This window comes from Macrobrachium rosenbergii, chromosome 20 (genome assembly GCF_040412425.1).
Source record: "Macrobrachium rosenbergii isolate ZJJX-2024 chromosome 20, ASM4041242v1, whole genome shotgun sequence".
Classification (NCBI taxonomy): domain Eukaryota; kingdom Metazoa; phylum Arthropoda; class Malacostraca; order Decapoda; family Palaemonidae; genus Macrobrachium; species Macrobrachium rosenbergii.
This window is the reverse complement of record NC_089760.1, coordinates 19,302,501-19,327,075: the sequence shown is the minus strand read 5'-3', so window position 1 is coordinate 19,327,075 and position 24,575 is coordinate 19,302,501. Positions and strand designations below refer to the sequence as shown.

Below are 24,575 nucleotides of genomic sequence, written 5' to 3'. Positions count from 1 at the left end.
AATATTACCTAATAAAAAGTGGAGAAGCGGAAAATGTGCAGATTTTGGTAGCATCTCGGTCACTTTAAATATGGGAAACCTCTGTAACCCCGTAGGAGGGTGGTGCCATCAGTGGACTTCAAGCGGTGCATTGTAGGCATTAGGCTACTTAAGGTTCTTTGGCGCATGCCTTCGGCCCCTAGCTGCAACTCCTTTCGTTCCTTTCACATTCTTTCTTCCACCTTACTTTCACCATCTCCTAACAATTGATTCATAGTGGGACTGAGAGATTTTCCTCCTGTTACACCTTAAAAACATTTTTACTGTTAATTTCTGTTTCAGCGCTGAATGACTCATAGGTCCCAGTGCTTGGCCTTTGGCCTAAATTCTATATTCAATTCAGTTCAACATCTGTAACACTACCATCACGACTCTTCAAAGGAGGATGAATGTTCGAGGAGTACCAGCTACCAAGTACTAACAAAGACGAGCCAGACACTTGTTAGCAAAAATATACTTTTGCTAAATTTTCTTTGCCATACTCACGTGACTTGGCCACTTGCTGTAAATTTCTCATAGTATGGAATACTGATTGTTATAATCTTATTCCAAAATGGTACTATTTGATAAATTTGCAGGTGAAAAAAATGTAAAAAAAGTCTAAATAGTTGTAGATACTTCATTTTTTTCACTTTAAGGTAATGTGATGAAATAATAACTGATTTATAAATTTTTGTGTAAGTGGATAAAAGTACGGTAAATTTCCTTTTCAAAGATATATAGATATTACTGCTATTATCAGGCGCTACATTTAAAATTCTAAGGCAAATTAGGCAAACATATGATTTATGGCTTTAAATAGCCCTAAATTGCATGGGGGGCAAAGTTAAACCGATTCATACGTCAGACGTCATCCTAATGATACCAGAGGTCGAAATATCTGGTGGTTTTTCTTACTGCGGGTTTCGTCAGAAAAATTTGTTCGCTTTTCCACTTCGCGCAAACACTTTCACCCTCTACCATCATCTTATGACATACTTGATTAAGGAGCGATATGAAAGATGGTGTCAGGTATATAAGAGCTGAGAGCAATAAAACATTAAGGTGAAAACGGAGCATGTCTGAAACAGACATGAGTAACTGGTTTGGTTCTCCTGGTTGAGCAGAATCCAGAGTAAGCGGTCGCGAATTATTCGGGAGAGGGGGGTTGGCTTCCTGAGGGCGAGCCTACACCTCCTTCACCCTCCTCACTGCCAGGTTAGGACACGACGTCCGAGGTTAGGTTAGGAGAAGGTAAATTTGGTTAAGTCATATTCCTTCTGAAATGCCTACTACAGAAATGCCCACTAGCCTACAGTAACCTTGATGACCCCTTACTCTGCATCCGCTCCCTTTGTTGTAATGGTAGGTCTGAGACAAGATCGCGTGACGTTATAATTGTTTAATACCTTCATGGAATAGCGAAGCCATATTTCAAAGAAAGGACATCAGCTATAGGTACCAAGTTGTGCAAAAAGCAAATGATTCTCGGAAGCAATGTTTATCAGTCAAATACACTGACGCCCACATGTAGATTTTAGCACTAGTATCACCAATAGCATACACAAAAAAATTGTTAACGATCGCACATGTTGCGGGACTTTAGTCACAAAAGCTTTTTTGATTACATAAAATATTGCAATTTCACGACCTACAGCGCCGTAATCACAAATGAGAACCCATTTTATTTCGAAAATTACGGGGGCAACGTTAAAATTTGAAAAAGTTTAAAGTAAAGCTTATTGTCAGAATATTCAGCTGTGAAAGAAAAAACTAAGAACACGAAACACTGAAGGTACGGAATACATTGGCTCTTCTTTTCTACTTGCTTTGCCAGTCATGTTGATAGTTAATGCCATGTCTAATATCTTATTAACTGGAAGAAATTGGGAATCAGAATTCAACTGAGTTATATTTGAGAAAGCGAGTACTATGTTTATCTGAAACCTAGTTTTATCTGCGATTCGAGGTATCAGAAAACAAGCAGCAGCGTTCCCAGCAAAACTGATATTTGAAGTTTAAACAAGCATGTAGATATTTATATTGACCAGCAAATGATGGCTGTTATACCTTAGTTTAAATACCTGACTAAACAAGAGGTAACTGCCATCACTTGTTCGTCAAGATATTCAATTCAAATAAATGTACAACAGTCAACACATTCTCATTAAGATATCTGATACAGCCATCGCTCGTACATCAATATATCTGAATTAAGACATAACAGTTAATACTTGTTCAACAAGTTATTTCAGTCAAGCTATAGCAGTTACCTCTTGTTTAGGCAGATATTTAAACTAAGGCATAACAGCCATCATTTGTTGGTCAATATACCTAAATCAATTTATATTTGCTGCTGGATTATCATATTACTCATTTGTCGTACTGAAGAAAAAACTAGACAGGCATAAAAAAAGTCTATCTCTTCATGACACCGTTAAGAGATAAGTTCATTTCCGAGAAGTCCGTCTCTCTCACTCTCCTTCGCACCCACTTCTCTCGTACGGATGCTTCCATGCTTTGAAGTCCTGACCGAGATTCCGCTAATGGAATTGCCTCTGAATGAAGTTATACTGAATTTCCAACGCAGGTTCTTTCGGTCTACCATTAGCCGTGATAAGGTTCTTTCCGGCGTCACCTGAATATTTTGTTTTGCTCTAAAGTTCCGCGGCAGATGTGGAAAAAACTAATTTTAACGTTCTTTCCCTTTTTTTTTTTTATTCAAACTGACATGAAATCTGATAACATTTTCTGCAACGTAAATATTGGAAACTGACCAGGGGAAATATACATCTGTGTATGTCTGAGAGGAGTGACATCAGAAATTTTTTATGCTGACAATTTTTCGCGCTAAGACAAGCTTACAAATGCACAGTATTTCTACAAACAAAAGCATATGTGCTTCATGTATGTACATTTTAATACGTTTAGGAGGAGCAAAATATTTCTTGAAACCGCAGTGATAAAATTCCCTAAATTAAACGCCCACTATATATATATATATATATATATATATATATATATATATATATATATATATATATATATATATATATATATATACATGACGTTTAATTTGAGGAATTTTATCACTGCAGTTCCAGAAAATATTTTGCTGTTCCTAAACTTTTCAAAATGTATAAAAATTAAGCACATGCTTTTATCTTTTTGTGTGATGAATATATATACAGTATATATATATATATATATATATATATATATATATATATATATATATATATCATATATATATATATGTATACACAGTATATATATATATATATATATATATATATATATGTATATATATATATATATATATATATATATATAGTATATATATATATATATATATATATATATATATATATATATATATATATATATATATATATATATATATATATATATATATATATATATATATATAAATTTCTGACTCACATCAGGATCGAACTTAGGTTTCAACTTCTTTTATGACTTGTGTGGCCTAGATGTCAGCAGCTTTGCCTTTAACTTGAAGGAACTGGGTTCGATCGTGATGTGAGTCAAAAATTTATTTCTGTTCCACACGTGATTGTGTGTTGATTATTTCTAATATACATATATATATATATATATATATATATATATATATATATATATATATATATATACTGTATATATATATATATATATATATATATATATATATATATATATATATATATATATATATATAAAGCTGCTCTAGGAGCAAGAGTAAGTGTTAGTACAACGATAGCATCTATTTTCAATCGGTACTGCCGTCTTATAATGTATACACTGTACAGAATATAACATATGGGTGAAATACTCGTCCATGAGATAATGCCTTCATGCATCTTGGAATTCTGAACTGGGGTGGAGGAGCAGGTTTCTTTATGCATATCGGCAAATCAGTGCCGCATCGGTACTTGCCTGCCTCTCTCTCACCTTTTTTTTTTCTCTCTTATTCAGAAGGCGTAAGTAGTTGTAAGCTCTGGACTGGCAAACATACAATCTTTAAGCATACTCTAACGACCTAATGGCTGAGGAAATGCAACCAAAGTGGCGACTGATAACACTGGGTTGTTAAATTTTCGCCAGTTGAGTTATTCGATTTTTAACCGACTCTGAAAGCAAATGAAGAACCCCAGACAACAAACACGCCAGTAGATCTTGGAGCTTATTCCCTGTTGGAACATTAGGGACAAGTGGGGCGGAAGTGATTTTAAGACGATTGACGAAAAGTGAGTTTGACCACCAATTGTTTTTTGCTGGGGCCATGGAAGAGCTTCGTGGTAAAAGTTAGTTGCTTGGTGATTTTTTTCCCCGTTTTCAATTACGGCGCAACCGTGCAGATCGTTTTCTTTGATATAATGGGCCGAGGATGTGGTAAAAGTAAAAGATAAAAAAAATGTAATATTTATGACCATGACGGTTTGTTTTCCCGTGTTAACAAGCGAAGAGTTTACACTAGCTCAATTTTTGTTGAAAGGTACCGTAAATATGAATGTTAAACAAACTGTTTGTAAGTGTTAATTAATCTTGCAGACCTTACTTTTAGCTCTTTAAGCCCGAAGGTATTTTGTGTAGTGCCACTGATATAGTAATAGTGTTCTGGCAACTATTAACGATTTAGACTTTTTAACTAATTCTGTAATTAAAACTTCGTTACAATAATTCGTGCTCAGCAATTGGTTTTAAAATTCCATAAATTACGGGGTGGAGGACTGCCACCAAGCTTGAGAGCCACTTAGGGTTCCTTTTTTTATGGCATCTGTTGTTTAGCCATGTTATAACAATTTATCAAGAATAATCAAATCAACAATTTACTGTTCTGTTACTGACTGACTTAATCTAAAATGAGCTGCCACTCAAGGCGTTATATCCACGAGTATTTGCTGCAATTCCCCTTATTTATGCAGCTGAAGTTTCGCAATTTCTCGAATTCGCCAACGGTTATGTGTTGTGCAGTTCCCGCACTTCTCATTTGAAATGCATTTTGTTGTTACACTGTTATTCTCGCAGGTATCACAAACTCGGACCATCTTGTCTGAACTTTCATTCCTTCGCCATTGTCTATAGACCTTGGTCTATACTCCGGAGGGTATGTTACACGTGCCCCATCGTAACATAGCTTTATATACTTTATATGAATAGTTTTAAGAATTCCAGATTCACGCTTTAGATGTGTTAGCCCCACCTGTACCAGCATTCGCAAATAAGTTTTTTCTTTTTACATCGGGGACTGACTGTAGATAATGGCTTGGCCAATGCATCAGCTGTATCTACCCAATTATAAGTTACTCCTACTTGTGTATTATAAAGACTGCATAACCGCTACACCCTGCATCAGCTAAATTGTCAGTGCAATTAGATGTAGGCCTCGTATCGATAATTGGAATACCTTTAAGGGCATTAGTTACCTCAATTTCTCTAAAAAGATTGACACATGTTAAATTATGATCGGCGGTCTTATTTTCAACTGTTTTTCCTGTGTTAGCTCGATATCCTTATGTAAATCCAGCAAGTCTGCTGACTACCATAGTACACAAAATACTTTCTGCATACATTCCTCTTGTCATGACTTGAACCAGAACAAGAATGTAAACTATTTGTACAGCAACCTCCAAAGAATTTGGATTCGTAGCTGCATAATTGACGGACTTTGTACCTTGTTAGTTTTTGATCCCTTGCGTATCCTGAGACAGGTTTTGTGACAGTTCTTGCGTGTTTTTAGACTAGTATCTGTTTAGAAAATTTTCTGAAAAGCAAACTTAAATGGAAAATGGAACTATTTGTCTTCATTTTAGGCAGAAAGAACAAACTAGCACTTTACATAATGTATCAATATTTTTCTCTAAAGGATGGGTTTCTCTGGCAAGCTCAATCGGCCCCGATACCAAAATTGGTTTAGTTGTGACCATGTCCCCGAGCCTGGCCTATCCTCTGCCCCCTTGATAACTGTGGGTATAGTTGGTATTGTAAGTATCTTAAAAGACAAGTTGTTTATAAATCAAGTAACGAAGATGTAATAAATAGTTATAAAGGTTTTAAGTTTTGAAAATGTTTAATACATAGATACGTACTGAAGATTTAATTGCCTATTTAAAATGTTCTATTGTACTTGGTTAAAATTACTAATTTAACTTTTCGTAACTCGAACTTTCAGATATGTTACATAACAGCAATGTTCTTTAGTCTTAAGGATGGCTTCAGAATTGCAGAAATAGGAGATCGTAAGCATATCTTTTTAACTCTGATTTAGTTTTAAGAAAATATTGCAAAGGCTGATCAGTTTAACTTTAATTTCTATTGTAATCGAATTAGAAGTATATTATCAATGTTAATGTAATAAAATTTTTAGTTTTTTGGGTATGTGCCTGTCTTTTGAACCAAAACAATACTATAAAGAAGTTAGAAAACTCCATTAATCTGAAATAGTATTAAGTGTGAGTCGAATTAAAGATATACCGGAGAAAATTTATTTCTTAAAATTTAAGTTGTCTGGAGTTTGATTTCTCATCAAGTCACTTAACTATGTGCCTCCCTGATTATGTAGTAATGCGAGCCTCCTAAAGGTAACTAAACCTTTAGGAGGCTCGCATTACTACATAATCAGGGAGGCACATAGTTAAGTGACTTGATGAGAAATCAAACTCCAGACAACTTAAATTTTAAGAAATAAATTTTCTCCGGTATATCTTTAATTTGACTCTGGTTTGTATACCTAGGTAAAAGAATTACTTTTAATTTGAGCGATTGCAATAATTCCCGAATTTTTCTAAACTTAATCCAACTTATCTATTATCATTGGTATTGCTTTAACTGGGCAAAATGCAAATTACATTGTTGAGATCCTTAATGGTTTTTCATATCCTTAGACATGAAGCATCTTGTGTCGCATGTTCATCGAGGGGCATTCATATTTTCAATACAACTGACACTAGATTTTACTTGACAGATTTGGCTGCATATGGGAGTGTGGTGTTGTTACTTGTTGATTTCTCCTATATTTTCTACACTTTGAAAATTATGTTCTGCATTAAGGTTTGTATGTTCCATACACTTGATAATTTTATGTAATACGATATTGGAACAATTTCACAGTACTTAGGATTTTTGAATGTCGGTGATATTTAGCTCTGTTAGAAATTTGTTCGAATTGTTTTATATTTTATTATGGGGACCCTTAATTCAAAGTGATTTTGAATTCTAATAAACACATTTGATAACGAAGTTGTTGTAACTCCTATTGTTATCCTCTGATTTGACTAGTTATACTTAGTGATATAAGTTTCCTACGACATAATATCTTTTGCCGTTTCATGTTTTTTGTTTTTGTTCAGAGTAACACTTTCCCCACATGGCCGGAAGTCAGAGACCTTCGTGACACGGTCATGCGTCTGACCTCCTGCTTCATCGTTGGACTTAGTCTCATTTTGGTAGCATATGATTGGTTCACGGAATTCGGACACATAAAAGAAACTGCTGTTTCACTACTTGAAACAACTGAAGGCTCTTTAAAAAATAATCTTACTGACTCCCTAAGAAATAATCTTACTGACTTTGTTACAAACAACAATACTCTGGATGAAAACAGCGACGAATTTCCACTTGATCAATTCAGGCCCGCTGACAGAGTATACATCCCAGAAATTTTGTCTAATGCAACTGAAGAGGTGGAAGCATTAATCAACAAAACACTAAATAAACATACTACTAGAGAGGAGGATCACAGGTCTTACACAAGGGATAATCCTCCGTTTGTCAGTTTGTTCTTCTCGAGCTTCTCGTTCTGCATAGCTGGGGCTACGATCATCATTGCTGTAATTTTTGAGAAAAAGGTAAAATATTCTTTGGAGTGTCGCTGAATTTTAATAGTTGCCTGTATAATTCTGAATTTGTCAAGCACCGTAATTCTGTAGTAACCATTTATTTTAATGAGCTTTTTGCTGGTTACATCAAACTGGTATTTCTTAGGCATTTTGATATCCTTGTACGTGACCATTGAGATTTGATTTCTATTCGCAGTGTGCTGACGCATTAGCGGTGCTGATATTGCGCCATTCCGATGACCCATGTTCTGATGAAACAGAAAGATTGCTCCCTGCAAGATACAGACGCTTGGTACCTCCTCACTTCGAGACGACTGAAGCTACAGGAATGCTGTCTGTAGATGAATCCAACATAGCTTCCACTTCATCGCCCAGGGTATGCTCCCAAGAACATGCAAGATTTTCATCATATGGCAGTGAAGGTGATTCTTCGGTTAGCAGAAGAGTGCATTTTCATGAACCATCAAGGCTCGTGAATCTCTATCCTCATTACGGTTCTGGAACTAGACATTACTGGTGTTCAGTTTGCAACTCGACATTAGCTCCTTCTCCAAAATTACAGGATCGTCCTATGTCATTATCCACAACAGAAGCAAAGAAAAGCTCAGCCGTAGATCTACCGGAGAATGGAGTAATTGGCCAGGCTTCATCAAGCTCACAGGCCAGCAAGGATAATTTTCCTGTTGATGTCGTCGTTCACGCTGAAGGGTCCCAGCCACCAGTCAGTCGAAAAGCGGAAGCGGAACTTGAGTCAGAAACTGCTGCTACAGACACAGCAGAGGCGGCAACACCAAAAGGAACACTGCCACAGAATTACTCGATACTTCAAGCATCGCATGAACATAAGGCAACTGAGCTGTTTCAGTCAGCTGACACTGTACATGAAGGTGATTACATCGAAATGACTGAAATCTAAATTTGCAACTTTTAAAGACAGTCAACGTTGGAAGTGAAACCAGGTTTCTAGGAGGACTGTATTTTTAGCTTGTTGCAGCTGAGGCATGGAACTTAAGGAATTTTTACTTTTATTGAATAGCTTGTTGCCTTTAGTTTTATAAGTTTTTCGTTAAATAGAACGGAAACTTTGACGACATTCTACTTGTATCAGTAGAACATTTTGGATTTAGTTTGTAGATTTAAAAAGTTTTTATTGTATATGAGCAGCAGCTGATGAACGCTTCATCATGATGATGATAAAGAAATTTTTTTTATTCCCTCGGCGGTTTGTATTAGTCCTTAAACCAGAGCGCAAAGTTAACAAAGGTTATTAAGGATAGCCGCAATTGTTATTTTCCATGGTTAAAATTCTTCCCATAAGATATTAGAATTCTTGTAATTTGTAAAGTTTCCAATTACATATACTATCCTAAAACTTGGTTTTCCTTTAGCAACTAGATAAGTCTAAGGACATATCAATCCTCTAGATACTGAGATCGCTTCGATAGAAAACTGTACAGTAGTTGTATTAATATAATTATTTAATGTAAAGACATTTGAAATATGGAACCTGCAAAAAATTACAACTCGATAGTGCAAGTTTAACAAATTTAGAACATATACATGAATGAAAAAAAAGAGGCATGTTAGAAATAAAATCGACCACACTATAAATATATGCATCGATCTATTTTTGAAGAAAGTGATCAAAGTAAATGGTGCAGTTCCCTTTTAAGTAGCTTGACGAACTCTGACCCTTGCGGTTACAAGCCTCTGTAACATTACCCGAAAGTAATGTTCCACAGAGTTGCAATATAAGGAATAAACGTACCTCTGTATCGGGTAATGTGACTGATGCGAACAGAGGGAGCACTGACCACCAAATCTGAATATGCGTCCGAAGTGGCTACTATTTAACTTTTGATTATCTTCAGACTTTTATGCATGCCCGTATAGCTTCCTTTATTCGAAAAGGCTTGTTAAGAAACTGTCAAGTGTGGGAATATTCTTGTGTGTGGTCTGTGTAGTATGTTGATGGGATCTTCAGCGAACGAAGACACATTGTCTGTAGTTCCGCAGGGTAGTGCTCTTGGTCAAGTTACTTAGCGTATAAAAGTGATAATGGTGGTTGGCCTGGGAAACAAGACGATTCATTATGTCGATGATGCAACATTTGTGCATGGGTGTAGTGAAGTTTCCATTTACGAGATTACAGTGATGATATATTTCACGGGTATATCATGTGGTAGGCATTCGACACGGTCTAGTTCTTTCTCGACCATGGTATTCAACTGACCTAGGCTAGTCTGAGCCTCGTTTTCTTGCCTTTAGTAGCCTAAAAGCCTAAGAAGTCTGATGGAAACAATTAGAGCTATGCCAGTAATTGCTGCTTCTTTAATAAAGAATAAACCATACTACTTAAAATATTAAGTATCAGCTGAGGGCTTCTACGATCTCGATTTAAATTCTGAAATGTCTGCTCAACAGGATGCTTACGTGGTCTTAATAGCACAACTCACAACAGGTGTGACATGTTTTGGAAGTTCGTTGAGCTAAATGCCATAGGAGCAACCACTTTGACGTTGCCCTCCCTCATATAACTTTCCAACCGAATGAAAAAGAGGCCTCAATCGCACTCAGGCTAACCTTTACACTTCCTCCTTCGTTCCATATCGCTCCCTTACTGACTTGGTCTAGGCAAGAGCACTTGATGTGTTCCATACTCATTTGCAGAAAGAATGATCAGGAATAACTGTACCGAGTAGTTGAAATGGATTTATCTCCAGGGACGCCACTAAATTTTGTCCTGAAGTTTTCATAAAATATGAAAAAAATAAACAAAACAGGAGGAAGGAAGTTTTACCTTTGTTAACTAAACAGAATGAGAGACTGATCATGCAGATTGCCTTTTGAATTCGCAATTCCTGAATTGTTTGCCCAATTTGAGAACAAAGCTTTGGGCACAAAAATCTGAAGTATGGCTATTGCATATGTTTGTTATATAGGTTCAAGCCTGTATCTATAAACAACAATTATAAATATATCAAAGATTCCCTGATTGTGATAGATATGTAGAACTCGTATTCTGCTTCTCGAATGACAAGTCTTAAAGCAAATGCCTCCGTAGGGGAGTAGTACCGTCAGTGCACTTTGCGCGGTGGCCTGTAGGCATTACTTGCGGTTCTTTGCAGCGTGCCTTCGGCCCCTAGCTGCAACCCCTTTCATTCTTTTTACTGAAACTCCGTTCGAACTATCTTTTTTCCGTCTTGCTTTCCACCCTCTCCTAACAATTGTTTCGTAGTGTAACTGCGAGGTTTTCCTTCTGTTACACCTTTCAAAACTTTTTACTGTCCGTTTCCCTGTCAGCCCTGAATGACCTCATAGGTCCCAGCGCTTGGCCTTTGGCCTAAATTCTATATTCTATATTCTAAAGCAAAGGCATCTTTGTCTTGGATAACTCGAAATTTACGTAGACAAATTGCCACTCATCAGACAAACGAAAGTAAAATACGAAGTAGGAAGGGTAGTAGATAAAAAAAGATACGTTTGCCATTTTTTGAAAATAAGTAATACAAAAAAGCAAGAGCTGCGTCTCACTCTCTCTCTCTCTCTCTCTCTCTCTCGAACGCGACCTTGCTTTGAAGTCTCGCTGCAAAGTCTGCTAATGGAAATGCACTTACATGACTTCTTTTTGAATTTTCATATCGTCTGCTATTAACCTTGATAACATTATATTCGGTGCCGTGCTATTTTTCCAAAAGTTCTGGGAACTTTTAATATTTTTTATAGCGCTTGTATAACATTTTTTATTGTGTTTATATGAAATTGTTGACACTGAAAATTAAAGGCCCTATTTACGAAATCATCTCTCTCTCTCTCTCTCTCTCTCAAGTATTTTCATAGGTAAAACGCCTTCAGCAAACATTTCAACAAATATCTCTTCATTTGCATAACAATTATGTTTTGTTATTGGTCAATAAATGAGATTAAAATTGTTTGTTTTCATCTCCCATAAAGAATACACAAAAAATAAATGGAAGGATAGCAAAACAAAATTACTTCGCAAATAAAATCATGCTGGGCAATAAGCTAAACTTCTAGAAATAAAACAGTATATAAGTATTGTTATGTCATTTATAATATTTTCCTTAAAATCTCTCACTTTTATCATATTCTTATATCTAAATTACTACACGAACAGCTCTTATTAAGTATTCGTATCAGTGCTGAGTCATTAATTGTCTATTTTTATAGAATACGTGACAACTATACAGCCTGTAGAGAAACCACACAAAGCCATAGTTTTACGCCTCAGAAACACAAAGTTACGCTCCTGATTGTGAGGCTTGGAATAATTTTTTTTTTTTTTTATGACAGCTATGCCAACTAGAAGCGAACACCTTCGCATAGGTTTGTCGTTCACTTTGCAAATGGTTGCCGACTTTCAGATGCAAACAAAATCGTAGTCAGTCTAATTAGGTTATCGATTCTTTCACTTTCTGATTAAGTACATTAATGCCTTAAGTCTTAAGATAATGGTCTCAAGTTAAACTTTAAAGACTTAAATATGAAATACTCTTCAGTGGGCAAAGTATACGCTGGAATAACAATGAAATTCTTCATATTGTAAAATTATTCACAAGAAACAAGCCAACATAGGAAGAATTGGAACACCGATGGCATGGCATGTCTGTATATGCTGCAATATAAAACCTCGATTTTTGTGGTTGCAATGGACCGCGTAATCTAACTGTCAACTGCATCGAAGCAAATGACAGTTCCTGCTCATCTAGGCAAGTTCCACTACTTGACTGATCATTTTAAACATCAGTGACAAACCAGATTTAGTTAGTACTGGCAATCCTAGATCAATGAATTTAACCAAAAATAAGGAAGATCAAACAAGCTGAGTATCAATAAATCCTTGGCGGTGACGTGCAGGTTTGCTTTGCAAAGAACCCGCAGTGAATATACCATGTAATAACAGCATGTTATACCTTCTGACTACGAAAGCAGCACGATAATGGCGGGGGCAACTGTATGTAGGCTTTTTTTATTAATCATACATCCTCTTATTACTATATCCTCTCGCTTCCACTACCTATTTATGTCAAAGTTGACACTTGTGTTAAAATATATGGAGTGTTGAAATATATGGAGTGACGAGTCTTAGGCTTAGGTCCTCATTGTTTGAATGCTTTGTCAACGTCCTCTATTCCCCTATATGCATTAACTGTATTGTTTTTGTAAATAAATGACTTCATGTTGCTCTTTGCGTCATATAGTTGATATTATTTATCTTTTATTGTTATTATTTCAACTTCTTCCCGTTTGATTATTCGTTTTCAACTGTTATTCTTTTATTATCTAAGTTACTTCTATATATTTAAAAATATGGAACTCTATTTAATTATAAAATTAAAAGACTTCACAAAATAATCAAGATATATAAAGAGAGAGAGAGAGAGAGAGAGAGAGAGAGAGAGAGAGAGAGAGAGAGAGAGAGAGAGGAAACGGTTGATTTCGCCCAATATCTAGGTTTGTATGAAATGACGTAACTTCTCCAGAATAAATATTTTTCAAAAATATTTTCCCCTTTTCACTTCTAATGCGGAAATTTGAGAATGTGGGACGTAACTTGTTGAAGGGAAGCCTGACGAACTTACAAATGATCTATATAGACGAGACGACATCCGTCCTCAAATAATTTTGTAGTCGTCTTGCGTTTCCATAGAGATTTCACATGAATGGATATCCCACAGTGCGTCACGGCGATGGTTGAATAAAAGTTTGATTTCATGTGTCTGAAGTTTCTCCTCGGTAGTTTGTGCACCTAAAGCTAAGTGTTGAATTTTGCAGTTGGACGCCTATGGAATAAAGTTTTTTTTTTTTTTTGTATGGATGGTAGGTGATAAAATTTCTTACGTCACTGATTGTTCCAGTCTGAAATTCTGATTTCTGTGTAGGAATCCAAATTGAATTTTTTAATGTAAATTTACTGGCTATATTATTAGTGGCGTAGCGTGTAACTGACCGCAAGGAAAAGTTTTCTAGCTGGGTTAGAAGTTACTACTCTCCGAACTGAATTTGGTATACTCATGTGTTCTGGCTTCGAGGCCATTTGATAACCATAAAAATCTTACACACACACACACACACACACACACACACACACACACACATATATACACATATATATATATATATATATATATATATATATATATATATATATATATATATATATATATATATATATATTTGTATGTATGTATGCATATGTGTGTCCTTGTTCAAAGATTGCATGCACAAAATTCAGGAATAGAAGAGATTAAGAGTGGAAGAAAATGTCTTTGGGCGATTCTGTATGTGTTCCGTCTAGATTCTGGGAATATGAAAGGGCAGGGGCACTAGGTGATTTAAACGCAAAGATAGGGGAGACAGAAAGAAATGGCATAGTTGTTAGGCATGGCGTTTTGTGAATAAATATGAATGGAGAGAGTCTTGTGGAAATACACCTTGGGAGGGGCTTGACTCTTGGAAATACATAGCCTCATTAGAAATATATTCATAAGTACGGTGCTTTAAATCTCGTTTCTTTTTTTACATTGTATAAAATACATTATGCAAATACTAGTTACGTTAGGTGCTTAACTTACCATACGGGTGCAGAAAAGGTTCTCTATTTACTCAATGGTTTCAGCAAGATTGATCGGCGCAGTAACTTCTGTGGGTCGTTTTTCTTATGAGATTTTCACTTTTTTTTTTTTTTGTTCTCGTATCTCTTGATTGGCGGAACCGCTTAACCTGAAATACAGGAAGGAATGGATTCGTAAGTCCTGAAACAGAAGTGAAGCGATGATGCCTCTCTGTATGTCTTTCTATATTCTTTTACTCTCATTGGTTTGTTACGTGAAGGAGTCTTACATAGTTTTATGATAATGTTCTTTGGAATTTAATTTTCAAGCTGTTTTTGCATGATTTGCTCTCTGCGAAGAGAGAGAGAGAGAGAGAGAGAGAGAGAGAGAGAGAGAGAGAGAGAGAGAGAGAGAGAGAGAGAGAGAGAGAGAGAGAGAGAGAGAGGCTGAAAATGTAAAAAAAATGCTTCGTAAAGAAGAGAAAAATCAACTGACAACTTTACCACGATTTAAGATAACAAAGAGATGTGTTTCAAACCTGTATGAAGTATAATTGCTTATCCAGTTATTTAAGATAGAAACATTTATTATGAATTATCTATATGCGGAAAATTTAGAACAACCTTCTTTTGGCAATTCTTATCAACAATTTATTAATTACTTTCTTCACTAAAGCTGGCTTAACGCTAAGATTATGGTCATCGAAGTCGAACATAAAAAAAAAATTATTATAGTACTTGATAAATGCACTATCCAAATGATGGAATGCTATGCGTAGGCTGCGTTAAAACACACTGAGTCTTTGCTGACATAAGTAGTTGCCGTCGTCCGAAATATATACTAATTGAAAATAAACAAAGTAAACACTTTCTAGAACTACTTCCTCCAGTGAGGAAAAGGTAAATATTACATACACACACATATACGTGTGTGTGTGTTTATGTGCGCGGGGCTAAATTGTGCAAACGCAATATCATTATTTTCTTAAAGGCCGACGGAGAATGAAACATCGGATCACAAAGCTATTCGTAGATTTTACCCTCTTCTTTTCATGTGTACGACATCTATTCATATACATATCTACTAATCGATCACTTTATCCCTCCTGATACCGTATATGTCTCTCCTCCTCCTCAGCAATTTCATTCCCAGCAATTCTCAGAAGAAAAGAGTGAAACGGTCTTCACAGGAAGTGACATCACCTTCCTGACTGTCCTCTTGATATTCAAGAACTGTTTCTCCAGAGATTGTCGTTGTGTCTGTTGAAAAGGGACAATTTTCCTACCGCAGGAAAGATTATCTTTCGTTTATTTCTTATTTTCTTCGGTTTCTGCTGCAAGAAAACACTTGAGGTATTTGTTAGACTTGAGACATTGTTTCCCTGAACATTTAGGTATTTGTTAGACATGAGAAATGGCATCTCTGAACACTTAGGTATTTGTTAGACTTGAAAAATTGTATCTCTGAACATTTAGGTATTTGTTAGACTTGAGAAATTCTATCTCTGAACATTCAGGTATTTGTTACACTTGAGAAATTGTATCTCTGAACTTCCAGGTATTTGTTAGACTTTAGAAATTGTATCTCTGAACATGTAGGAATTGGTAGACTTGAGAAATTGTATCTCTGAACATTTATGTATTTGTTAGACTCATTTTGGCATATTTCATTGACCTCTGATTCATGACGAAAGTAAACTTCCACAATATACTGTTTCCTGTTCAATTCTAAAACGAATGCGAATTTCTCATTTGAATTTAAAGTTGTGTACACTAGTTCTCCGGTAGCCTTTAATTTGACCATCAGAAAATGGCTCCACGAGGCCAAATAGCAGATATTTTAAGTTTTCCTGGGAATTTAACATCAGCAGTCGAATTAAATCCAACATCAAAAGGCTTCAGTGTAAAGAAAAGGTAACCTCCTTAAAGATACAAACTCAAGAACCCTATTTCATTCTGCTTGCCAGATTGTTTAGGTTTAGTTTTTGATATCAGAGAAATCAAAACCATCTTCATCACTAGTTAGAATTGGCGTTATGGCCCTTGTAGTTGAAGAGGATAATTTACAATTGTGGGTGTTCTGACGTTTGTACTAAAGGCCCCTATAAAGCTATGCTTTGTATATCTGCTCCTAGTTAGCTATTGTAGACAAACTCATAAAGGTCAGTGGAACTGGTACATTTAACTGCGAAGCTGGAACATCTCTGCTATATTGATAAGAAAAGGAAAGACAAATAGAAGAATGTAAGTAGGTAAGGATATAAAGTTATGTTAAACGTGGAAAACACTTTGATATTGTCGATCTCATTTATTTTACAACTACATAAATTTTGACTGAAAAGTCAATGTTTTTAGATCTTTAGTAACCAGGAAAGTAGACCAAACTTGAGGACAGGTTGGCATCTGGTTATGGAGTACTGGTTTTAGTCTGGCAACTTCTCCAATAAAAGTTTGAGAGAACTTATTTTTTCAAAGTGAAGCCTATTCCTTTTTTTTTATCTGAAAACCACCAACACTCGGAGCTTCTTTTTATAAACAAAGATTAGCATGCTAGAGGTGGAACATGGAAAAAAGTTTGTAGAGTGTGTATAATTTATTCTGTCTTCAAAAAAGGACAGTGGAAAACTTTTATGTTCTGTCTTTTGGTTTTAGCAAGTCTCATTAAAAAGAAAAACACAACAATTGTATCTCTCTCTAACACAAACACGCGCACTTGCTTGTGGATTCATGAAAGTATTACTGGACATTCGTAGATATTATTTTTACAGTTCAGTCTATAAGCCAATGAACTTACAAAGAAGACCATTATTTTTTGCACTATTTAGAGCCATCAACATTAAAAGGAAATGAAGATGCCTATCATATTTAAAATGGAAGAAGTCGATATATATAGCAATGAAAATATTAGATTTCTGTACTCACTAGAGAAAAAACTCAGGTTCATTGCAGAATAGTGTAATCTTTATTACTATCATAAAAAATATATCAGCGTTAAACAGAGTAACCAACGACTGGCTGAATTCGTGTTATGATATGTTACGTAGTCTTACAATTCAGCGCCCAACTCGTGCGTTGCTATGATCTTCAAATACGCTAAAAATGGTTTAGTAGTTAGACTCTAATATTTAGTATTCGCTGTCAGACGAATTTATGGGCCACGAAAAAGTGATTTTGGAATTAATGGATTTTCCTAAAATGTGAAAATTGTGCTTCAAGGCATCAAAACAATTCTCGAGGCGAATCCAGCTCACGTTTATAGGCAAGCATGTAAGCTTGGATTATCGCTTAGGCTTCAGGACTTCCGGGCTCTTGTTGGTATTTCGAAGATTTTTGAGCTTCCTAAAAGATCACAGGTCCATTGTGAATATTGCCTATTGTTATCAACAGTTCTTTGAATTCCTAATCCGATTTTTTTTTCTCTATATAACTTATGAGTTGTGCAAGATCCCAAATTCTTAATTTTCATTTACAAGGACAAATTAGTACACTTCCACCTTTACTATGAGATATACGAAGGATAATTGGAAAGTAAAATATTATACGAAGGATAATTGGAAAGTAAAATATGAATAAACTTCCCAGATTCAATAAAAAGAATTAATTATAGTTAAAACTATCATGGGAATAATTTATTACCAAGTACTATACAAAATAATACCACTTATTTCCTTTTTTTGATACCTGGAACTCTGCTGTTAATGTTCTGAGTTTGCAGATATCGCCAATTGTATTAGAAATTTCAAGACATTTTACTCTGAACCTCCTCCGTGGAAAAGTCTCTCCCAACATTTCAGTATTACTGATGTGGAAAACAGGAAAGAGGAACGTGGATAAATGACAATCTTATCTTTTATTGATTTCGTCCTTCTTTTTTATGAAATTTGTTTTGCATAGTTGAAATTCAACAATATCGGTTGCTCACATATTTTTGGAACGATGTTTCTTACGTTCATTTTCATTCACCTGTTCATTTCTACACACTTTTTTTGTTCAGCCCAATCTTCATCCAAACTTTCACCCCCGTTTGGGTGTGATGCCTCCAGTGCACCTCACGTGGCGTACTGTAGGCATTTCTACACACTTTTTTTGTTCAGCCCAATCTTCATCCAAACTTTCACCCCCGTTTGGGTGTGATGCCTCCAGTGCACCTCACGTGGCGTACTGTAGGCATTATTAAAGGGTGTTTGCAGCTGCAACCATTTTGTAGCATGTTACTTTACCTCATTCCACTTCCATTTTTCAATATTTCTTTTCTGCCTTTCTAACTATTACTTCTTACTGCAACTGTGGTGTTGTCTCCCAGTCCAATCTTTGGATCCTTGTACTTAATCGTTTTTATTTTCTGAAACGCTTCTATATTGCTGCCGAACTACTCCAACCATTTCTTTTTCTTTTTAATGTCTTAAACGCTATATAGCCGAAAGTACCCCGCTGCTTGGCTTGACAGTTTAAATTTCATGAATTCAGTCGATCAGTCAACCCATACTCTTTACACATATTTGCCTTCCTATTTCAGCATTTGTTTATATTTTGTAATCAAACTCATTTCTTTTCACCTAGTAACTGGTCTAAGCATCTGTGATTGAAAATCCTACAGTTCGTCCAACACTTCTATTGAGTTTACGATCAAATTTTTCCAAGATTTTTTTATTCGTTCAGTAATGGTGAAATTAATCCTTTCTCCTTTCTCAATACTTTGAATGTTTAATTTACATCAGACATCTCTTAACGAGATCATATAATTTAAATAACCAAAACGGGAATACTACAGAATTATTGCTTATGCTTCACATTTTGTTTCTTCCTTCAGCAGAATTGCATAAAAACTAATCATTCTGACCAATGACCCCTTGTTCCTTCCTTCACATATCTAGTTCAATTTTCTCAATAATTCAAGATGCTTGCTTTGTTTATTTTTGATATTTCACCCTGTTCTATTTGGACGACCATTTCAAAACCAACTACATTCATTTTATGCAATCGCTTTTCGATAGGTTGAATAAGTCACTGTATTCTCTCTCACCTTATATCTCACTTCCATGCATGCGTATTTTAGGAGATATATCTATTCCTATATCGGGTTACAGTTCCATTACTTTTCATACTCTTCTCATGACAGAACCAGATACAGTACAGTGATTTTCAGTCTATTTGAGCTGCATTGTATAAAAAAAAAGAACGGAAAAACTCTGAATGACAACCGATAAACTCTCTCTCTCTCTCTCCAAGTCTCCCTCACTCTTTCCCTCTTTCTCCTCCCTAACACCACCTCTACTCTCTCTTTCTCACTTCCTGTTACCCCCCCCTCTCTTTCTCTCTCTCTCTCTCTCTCCAACTCTTCTCACTCTTTCCCTCTTTCTCCTCCCTAACACCCCCTCTACTCTCTCTCTCTCTCTCTCACTTCCTCTCTCTCTATCCACCTTTCCTTCACTCTTTTCCTTTTTCTCTTCCCTAACGCCCCTTCTACTCTCTCTCTCTCTCTTTCACTCTGTCTCCTCCCTAACACCCCCTCTCTCTCTCTCTCTCTCTCTCTCTCTCTCTCTCTCTTTCCTTTTAAGATAGTTGCTTCAATTACATTGCTCAGAATTTTCTACATTTTATATTTCACCCCTTCTCACCCCCCATTCCTATCGAGGCTGAACTTGGACTTAAAGGGCATCGGGAGTGTCACTATTCATCTCAGAGATCTCGAAAACTATGGATTAGACACTAATATCTGTCATTTTTGACGTTTTATTTTTCACCCCTTCTCACCCCCCTTCCTATCGGGGCTGAACTTGCACTTAATGGACATAGGAAGTGTCACTATTCATCTCAGCGACCTAGAAACTATGAATTAGACACTAATGTCTGTCATTTTCGGTTATTTTTACATGTCACCCCTTTCCCACCCCCTTCCTTTGGCGCCAGTGATGTCTTCCCCCGCCCCCCACAGTATTCTTTGGTTGAAATTGCTCAATGCGTTTCAGAGTTATGCTGGAACACGCACATACATACACACATACATACATCCATTTTATATATAGATATAGAAGATATATATACACATATATACCCTGTATATACTGTATGCATACTATATACAGTATATATTATGTATATATGTATGTGTATCTGTGTGTACCTGTGTATGTGTGCATGTGCGTGTGACAAGAGAACATGGGGAAATTTCCTGAATTACAATCCTTTACCATATTATGCTGTATTCAACACTATAAAAGACAACGTTATCAGATTCCTTATAATGAAAGTGAACACCCTGTCTTACAGTTGAAGACAACCATAATATGAGTTTCCGTCTGAAATTGACTTGGTTGAAATATAAAAAGAGAGAGAGAGAGAGAGAGAGAGAGAGAGAGAGAGAGAGAGAGAGAGAGAGAGACCAAAAGCAAATTTAGAAGACGATCTCATTACGGACTAAATTGGAGTACTTCCAGAGAAAAATGAGAAACTCATCGTGTAACAACCCTGACGTTTCTTAGAGAGATGAAAGGAACCATGTTAAGTTGGTGAGAGAATTTTAAAGAGAGAAACAAAGAAGAGAGAGAGAGAGAGAGAGAGAGAGAGAGAGAGAGAGAGAGAGAGAAGCTTGGTGGAAAATACGGACTGCTCAGTGAAAGTACAATTAAGAAGTAATTGGATGTTTATCCTTGGTAAACCATAGGATTTATCCAGTTTTTTTTTTTTTGCTAAGGGGAAAGCGGTCTGTTATTCTTCTAACTTGAATATTCCATCCATCCCTCTCTCTCTCTTTCTCTCTCTCTCTCTCTCTCGTTTGTCTTTCCTTTGTAATCTTAGGGTTAAATAATCTTAGGGTTAAAGACGATGTCTTTAAAGTAAGGGTACCATGTAACATATAACTTTTAACGATTTATTTCTTCAGTACATGATTTAGAACAATAATTTTACTTACTAGCTGATAAAAATTTACTTAAAATTCAAATTCCAGGAAATAATTCATTACAGTTGTAGTTAAGCCTGTTTGACTGAATCATTGGTAAACTAACCTGAAAAGCAGTTACTAGATCATTTGATAATGAAGGATTATTTATTATGTATAGCACTGATTTGTCAATAATATGAATAATTTTAATGAGTACGTGACTCTCGATAATTTATTGGCTGAGCCAGAGCTAAATTCTTACTTTTTTTGATACACATATTTAAGCACAATTCACATAATAGATATTTTTCATTAGTATAACTAAGATAATAAGAAATTAGACAAGAGATTATCTCATAATTGCATTAGACGTATAAAGTAACTATGATCTGTTGGATGAATAGTTTGGACATTAGAGATTCCATATAAAAATGTAAAAGAGTAATTTCGGCAGTAGCAGATGTGGAAAGTAGTTTAACAGATTAATGAATCACGCATGTAGCAAAAATATAATTTTTCCAGTTTACATATATTTATAAGTATATATATATATATATATATATATATATATATATATATATATATATATATATATATATATATATATATATATATAATATATATATATATACAGTATATATATATATATATATATATATATATATATATATATAATATATATATATATATATATATATATATATATATATATATATATATATATATATATATATATATATATATATATATATATATATATATATATATATATATATATATATATATATATATATAATAATATTCACATAAACTATGAAAATGTGTACTACTTTCGTGATTCACTTGATAAAAGTACTAAAGCCTTGCCACACGATTAATTTTTGAAGAAATCTGGAACCGTCAGTAAAGTTGGAATACACTTGATAAAAGTACTAAAGCCTTGCCACACGATTAATTTTTGAAGAAATCTGGAACCGTCAGTAAAGTTGGAATATCACTATTTTACATTTTCATTTGCCTTTCATATAGTAAAATCGTTTCATCAACATAATGAAACGCCTCATTGTAAGCTCATCTAAAACTTCGTATACCCTTTTTCTGGAACTTATAAACACGGCAATCCTTTCGAGGACTTTCTCGGAACAAAAATCCTCCGATGATCGACTTAATGTCTCCATGGCAACGGGGGTTTGGTGAAATAAAACGTAAATCAAGCCCTACAGCTAATTACGTCCAAAAGGGAACTTTTCAGAGAAGATGGGAAAAATGTTATTCGCCTGTACGGTATAGGCTCCCTTCTTTATTGTCGTAATTCCTTTTTTTCCAGTTTTCTCCTTGTGTTCTCTTTCCCTGTCTATCTCTTTGAATGTCTGTCTGTCTGTCTATCTATCTATCTATATGAATGTATGTATGTATATACTGTATATACATACATACATACACACATTATATATATATATATATATATATATATATATATATATATATATATATATATATATATATATATATATATATATATATATATATATTGTTAAGTGATGGAATTTCATAAAGTAGGCTAAAGGAAATGATGTTGTGTGTCTGTCTGGTGTTATGCCTGTTATTGGCTGTTTGATTGTTTCAGAATAGAGTATACCATGTTAATTTTCTCCCTCCCTCTCTCTCTCTCCCTCTCCCCCTCAAGGGAATTGTATAGGATGTTCTCAGAGATTGATTTCAGAACTTTTCTTTAGTCGATTGTTATGCCTACAAAGGAGCCTATAAAGGAAATAATGAAAGATGGCCCTAAAGTGTAAACTGGAAAAAAGGTCAATGATAGTTTTCCTTTTGTACAAACATTTTCATTGTCTTAACAAATTAACATTGAATAAATTCTGCAGTTCAATAATATGTGAACTATAAGTGAATCTGTCTGTACTCCAAGTTGGTCAGATATCACTGAAGAACTGATGTGTTATGTCTCAATCTTCTGAATGATTTTTACGAGTGGTTTATATTTGCATAATAACCATTCTGGTTTGTCTTAGGTTTGTGAGACTTCAACTACAGTTTTTTTTCACATGGTACTGACGATATACTAATTTACTGATTAGTTTGAGTAATATTATGTTAATTTCTATGTGTAAAGGTAATTATTTGCCACTAGTTTAACTCATTTTAGCTTACTTAAACCAATCTTATAATAATTTGTGAATTATGAAAAATTTAATTGGAAACGTGACTTCCATTAACTTTTCACTTAATCATGATATAATTACAAGACTTTTTTTTCGTTACCTTTCCTGAGCATAATCGTGCTCATCTTTCAGACGTTGTTACCGACTGATATTCAAACACAGAAAGAAAGGCAAATAGCAAAATCTTTAATTTTATTACACTTAACTTTAATGATATAATAATTAGGAGAAGCAAGGTTAGAGTAAATTTTAATTTAAAATGTGTTTCTGGCTTTCAGACATATTATCAAGTATGGCTCATTTTGTTTGATCTAGGTTCAGAGCTGTAAATCAATGAATTTGAAAAATGCTTTGTGCGTTATTTTCATGTTTTTCTCACCCCTCTTCCTTGTTGAAAAGTACAAAGTAGCTGTATCCGCGAGCTATTGTTTGTTATATAAATCACAATCAATATTTGATCATACAGCGCACAAAAAATGAAGAAAACTTCTATTGTCTTAGTCACATCAGCATAAAGGAATCGAATCGCTTAAACGAGGACATCAAAAGGGTTTCGAAATCCCATTTTCCAGGTGATTTCGCCTGAATATTTCTTAAAGGATTATTCAGCCCTTTGGCACTGATGATCCTCTCCGGAATGTTTGGATTTAACCTTCCTGGAAACGATTCCTCTATTACCACTTATTCGCATTTCAAATATTAGGCTCTGGAAGCCGTGCCCCTTCTCCCCACTTCCCTTTTTATTGTCGATTCCTTTTTAAAATTTAATGCTCTGGAAGACTGGTAGTCATTTTTTCTTTTCGAGAGTAAGGGGTAAACGTAGAGAAGAGATCTGTTCGGGGAATTTGTAGACATAAACATGAAATTAAGGGAACAATGTAAGAATGAGGTAATATAAAAAAATGGCAAATAAAATGAAATCATAAAGCGCTAATGCACAGAATAAATATCGAAAAGACCAGGAACACCTAATTTATTATTTAAAGTAAAAGAAACCAGAAGAAAGAGTACAGAGCACATTAAATACCTTACTGCATTCTTACCTAGAGAATATCCTTAGGCATCTCTTGAAGTAGCCT

At 35.0% G+C, this 24,575-nt stretch overlaps 1 protein-coding gene across 3 annotated transcripts; it reads left to right on the top strand.

Moving 5' to 3' along the window:
* The first annotated feature begins 4,134 nt into the window (after positions 1-4,134).
* Positions 4,135-9,231, top strand: LOC136849107 (uncharacterized). 3 transcript variants are annotated; one of them, XM_067122074.1, is made up of 6 exons: positions 4,135-4,268; positions 5,888-6,005; positions 6,194-6,260; positions 6,986-7,071; positions 7,371-7,868; positions 8,056-9,231. In XM_067122074.1, the coding sequence occupies exons 2-6, from the start codon at positions 5,889-5,891 to the stop codon at positions 8,773-8,775; spliced, it is 1,488 nt and encodes a 495-aa protein (XP_066978175.1). In that variant the 5' UTR covers positions 4,135-4,268; position 5,888; the 3' UTR covers positions 8,776-9,231. The 3 variants fall into 3 exon arrangements, with proteins under 3 accessions (XP_066978175.1, XP_066978176.1, XP_066978177.1); XM_067122075.1 differs by having other exon boundaries at positions 4,190-4,325; XM_067122076.1 differs by lacking the exon at positions 4,135-4,268 and adding an exon at positions 5,055-5,128.
* The last annotated feature ends 15,344 nt before the right edge of the window (positions 9,232-24,575 follow it).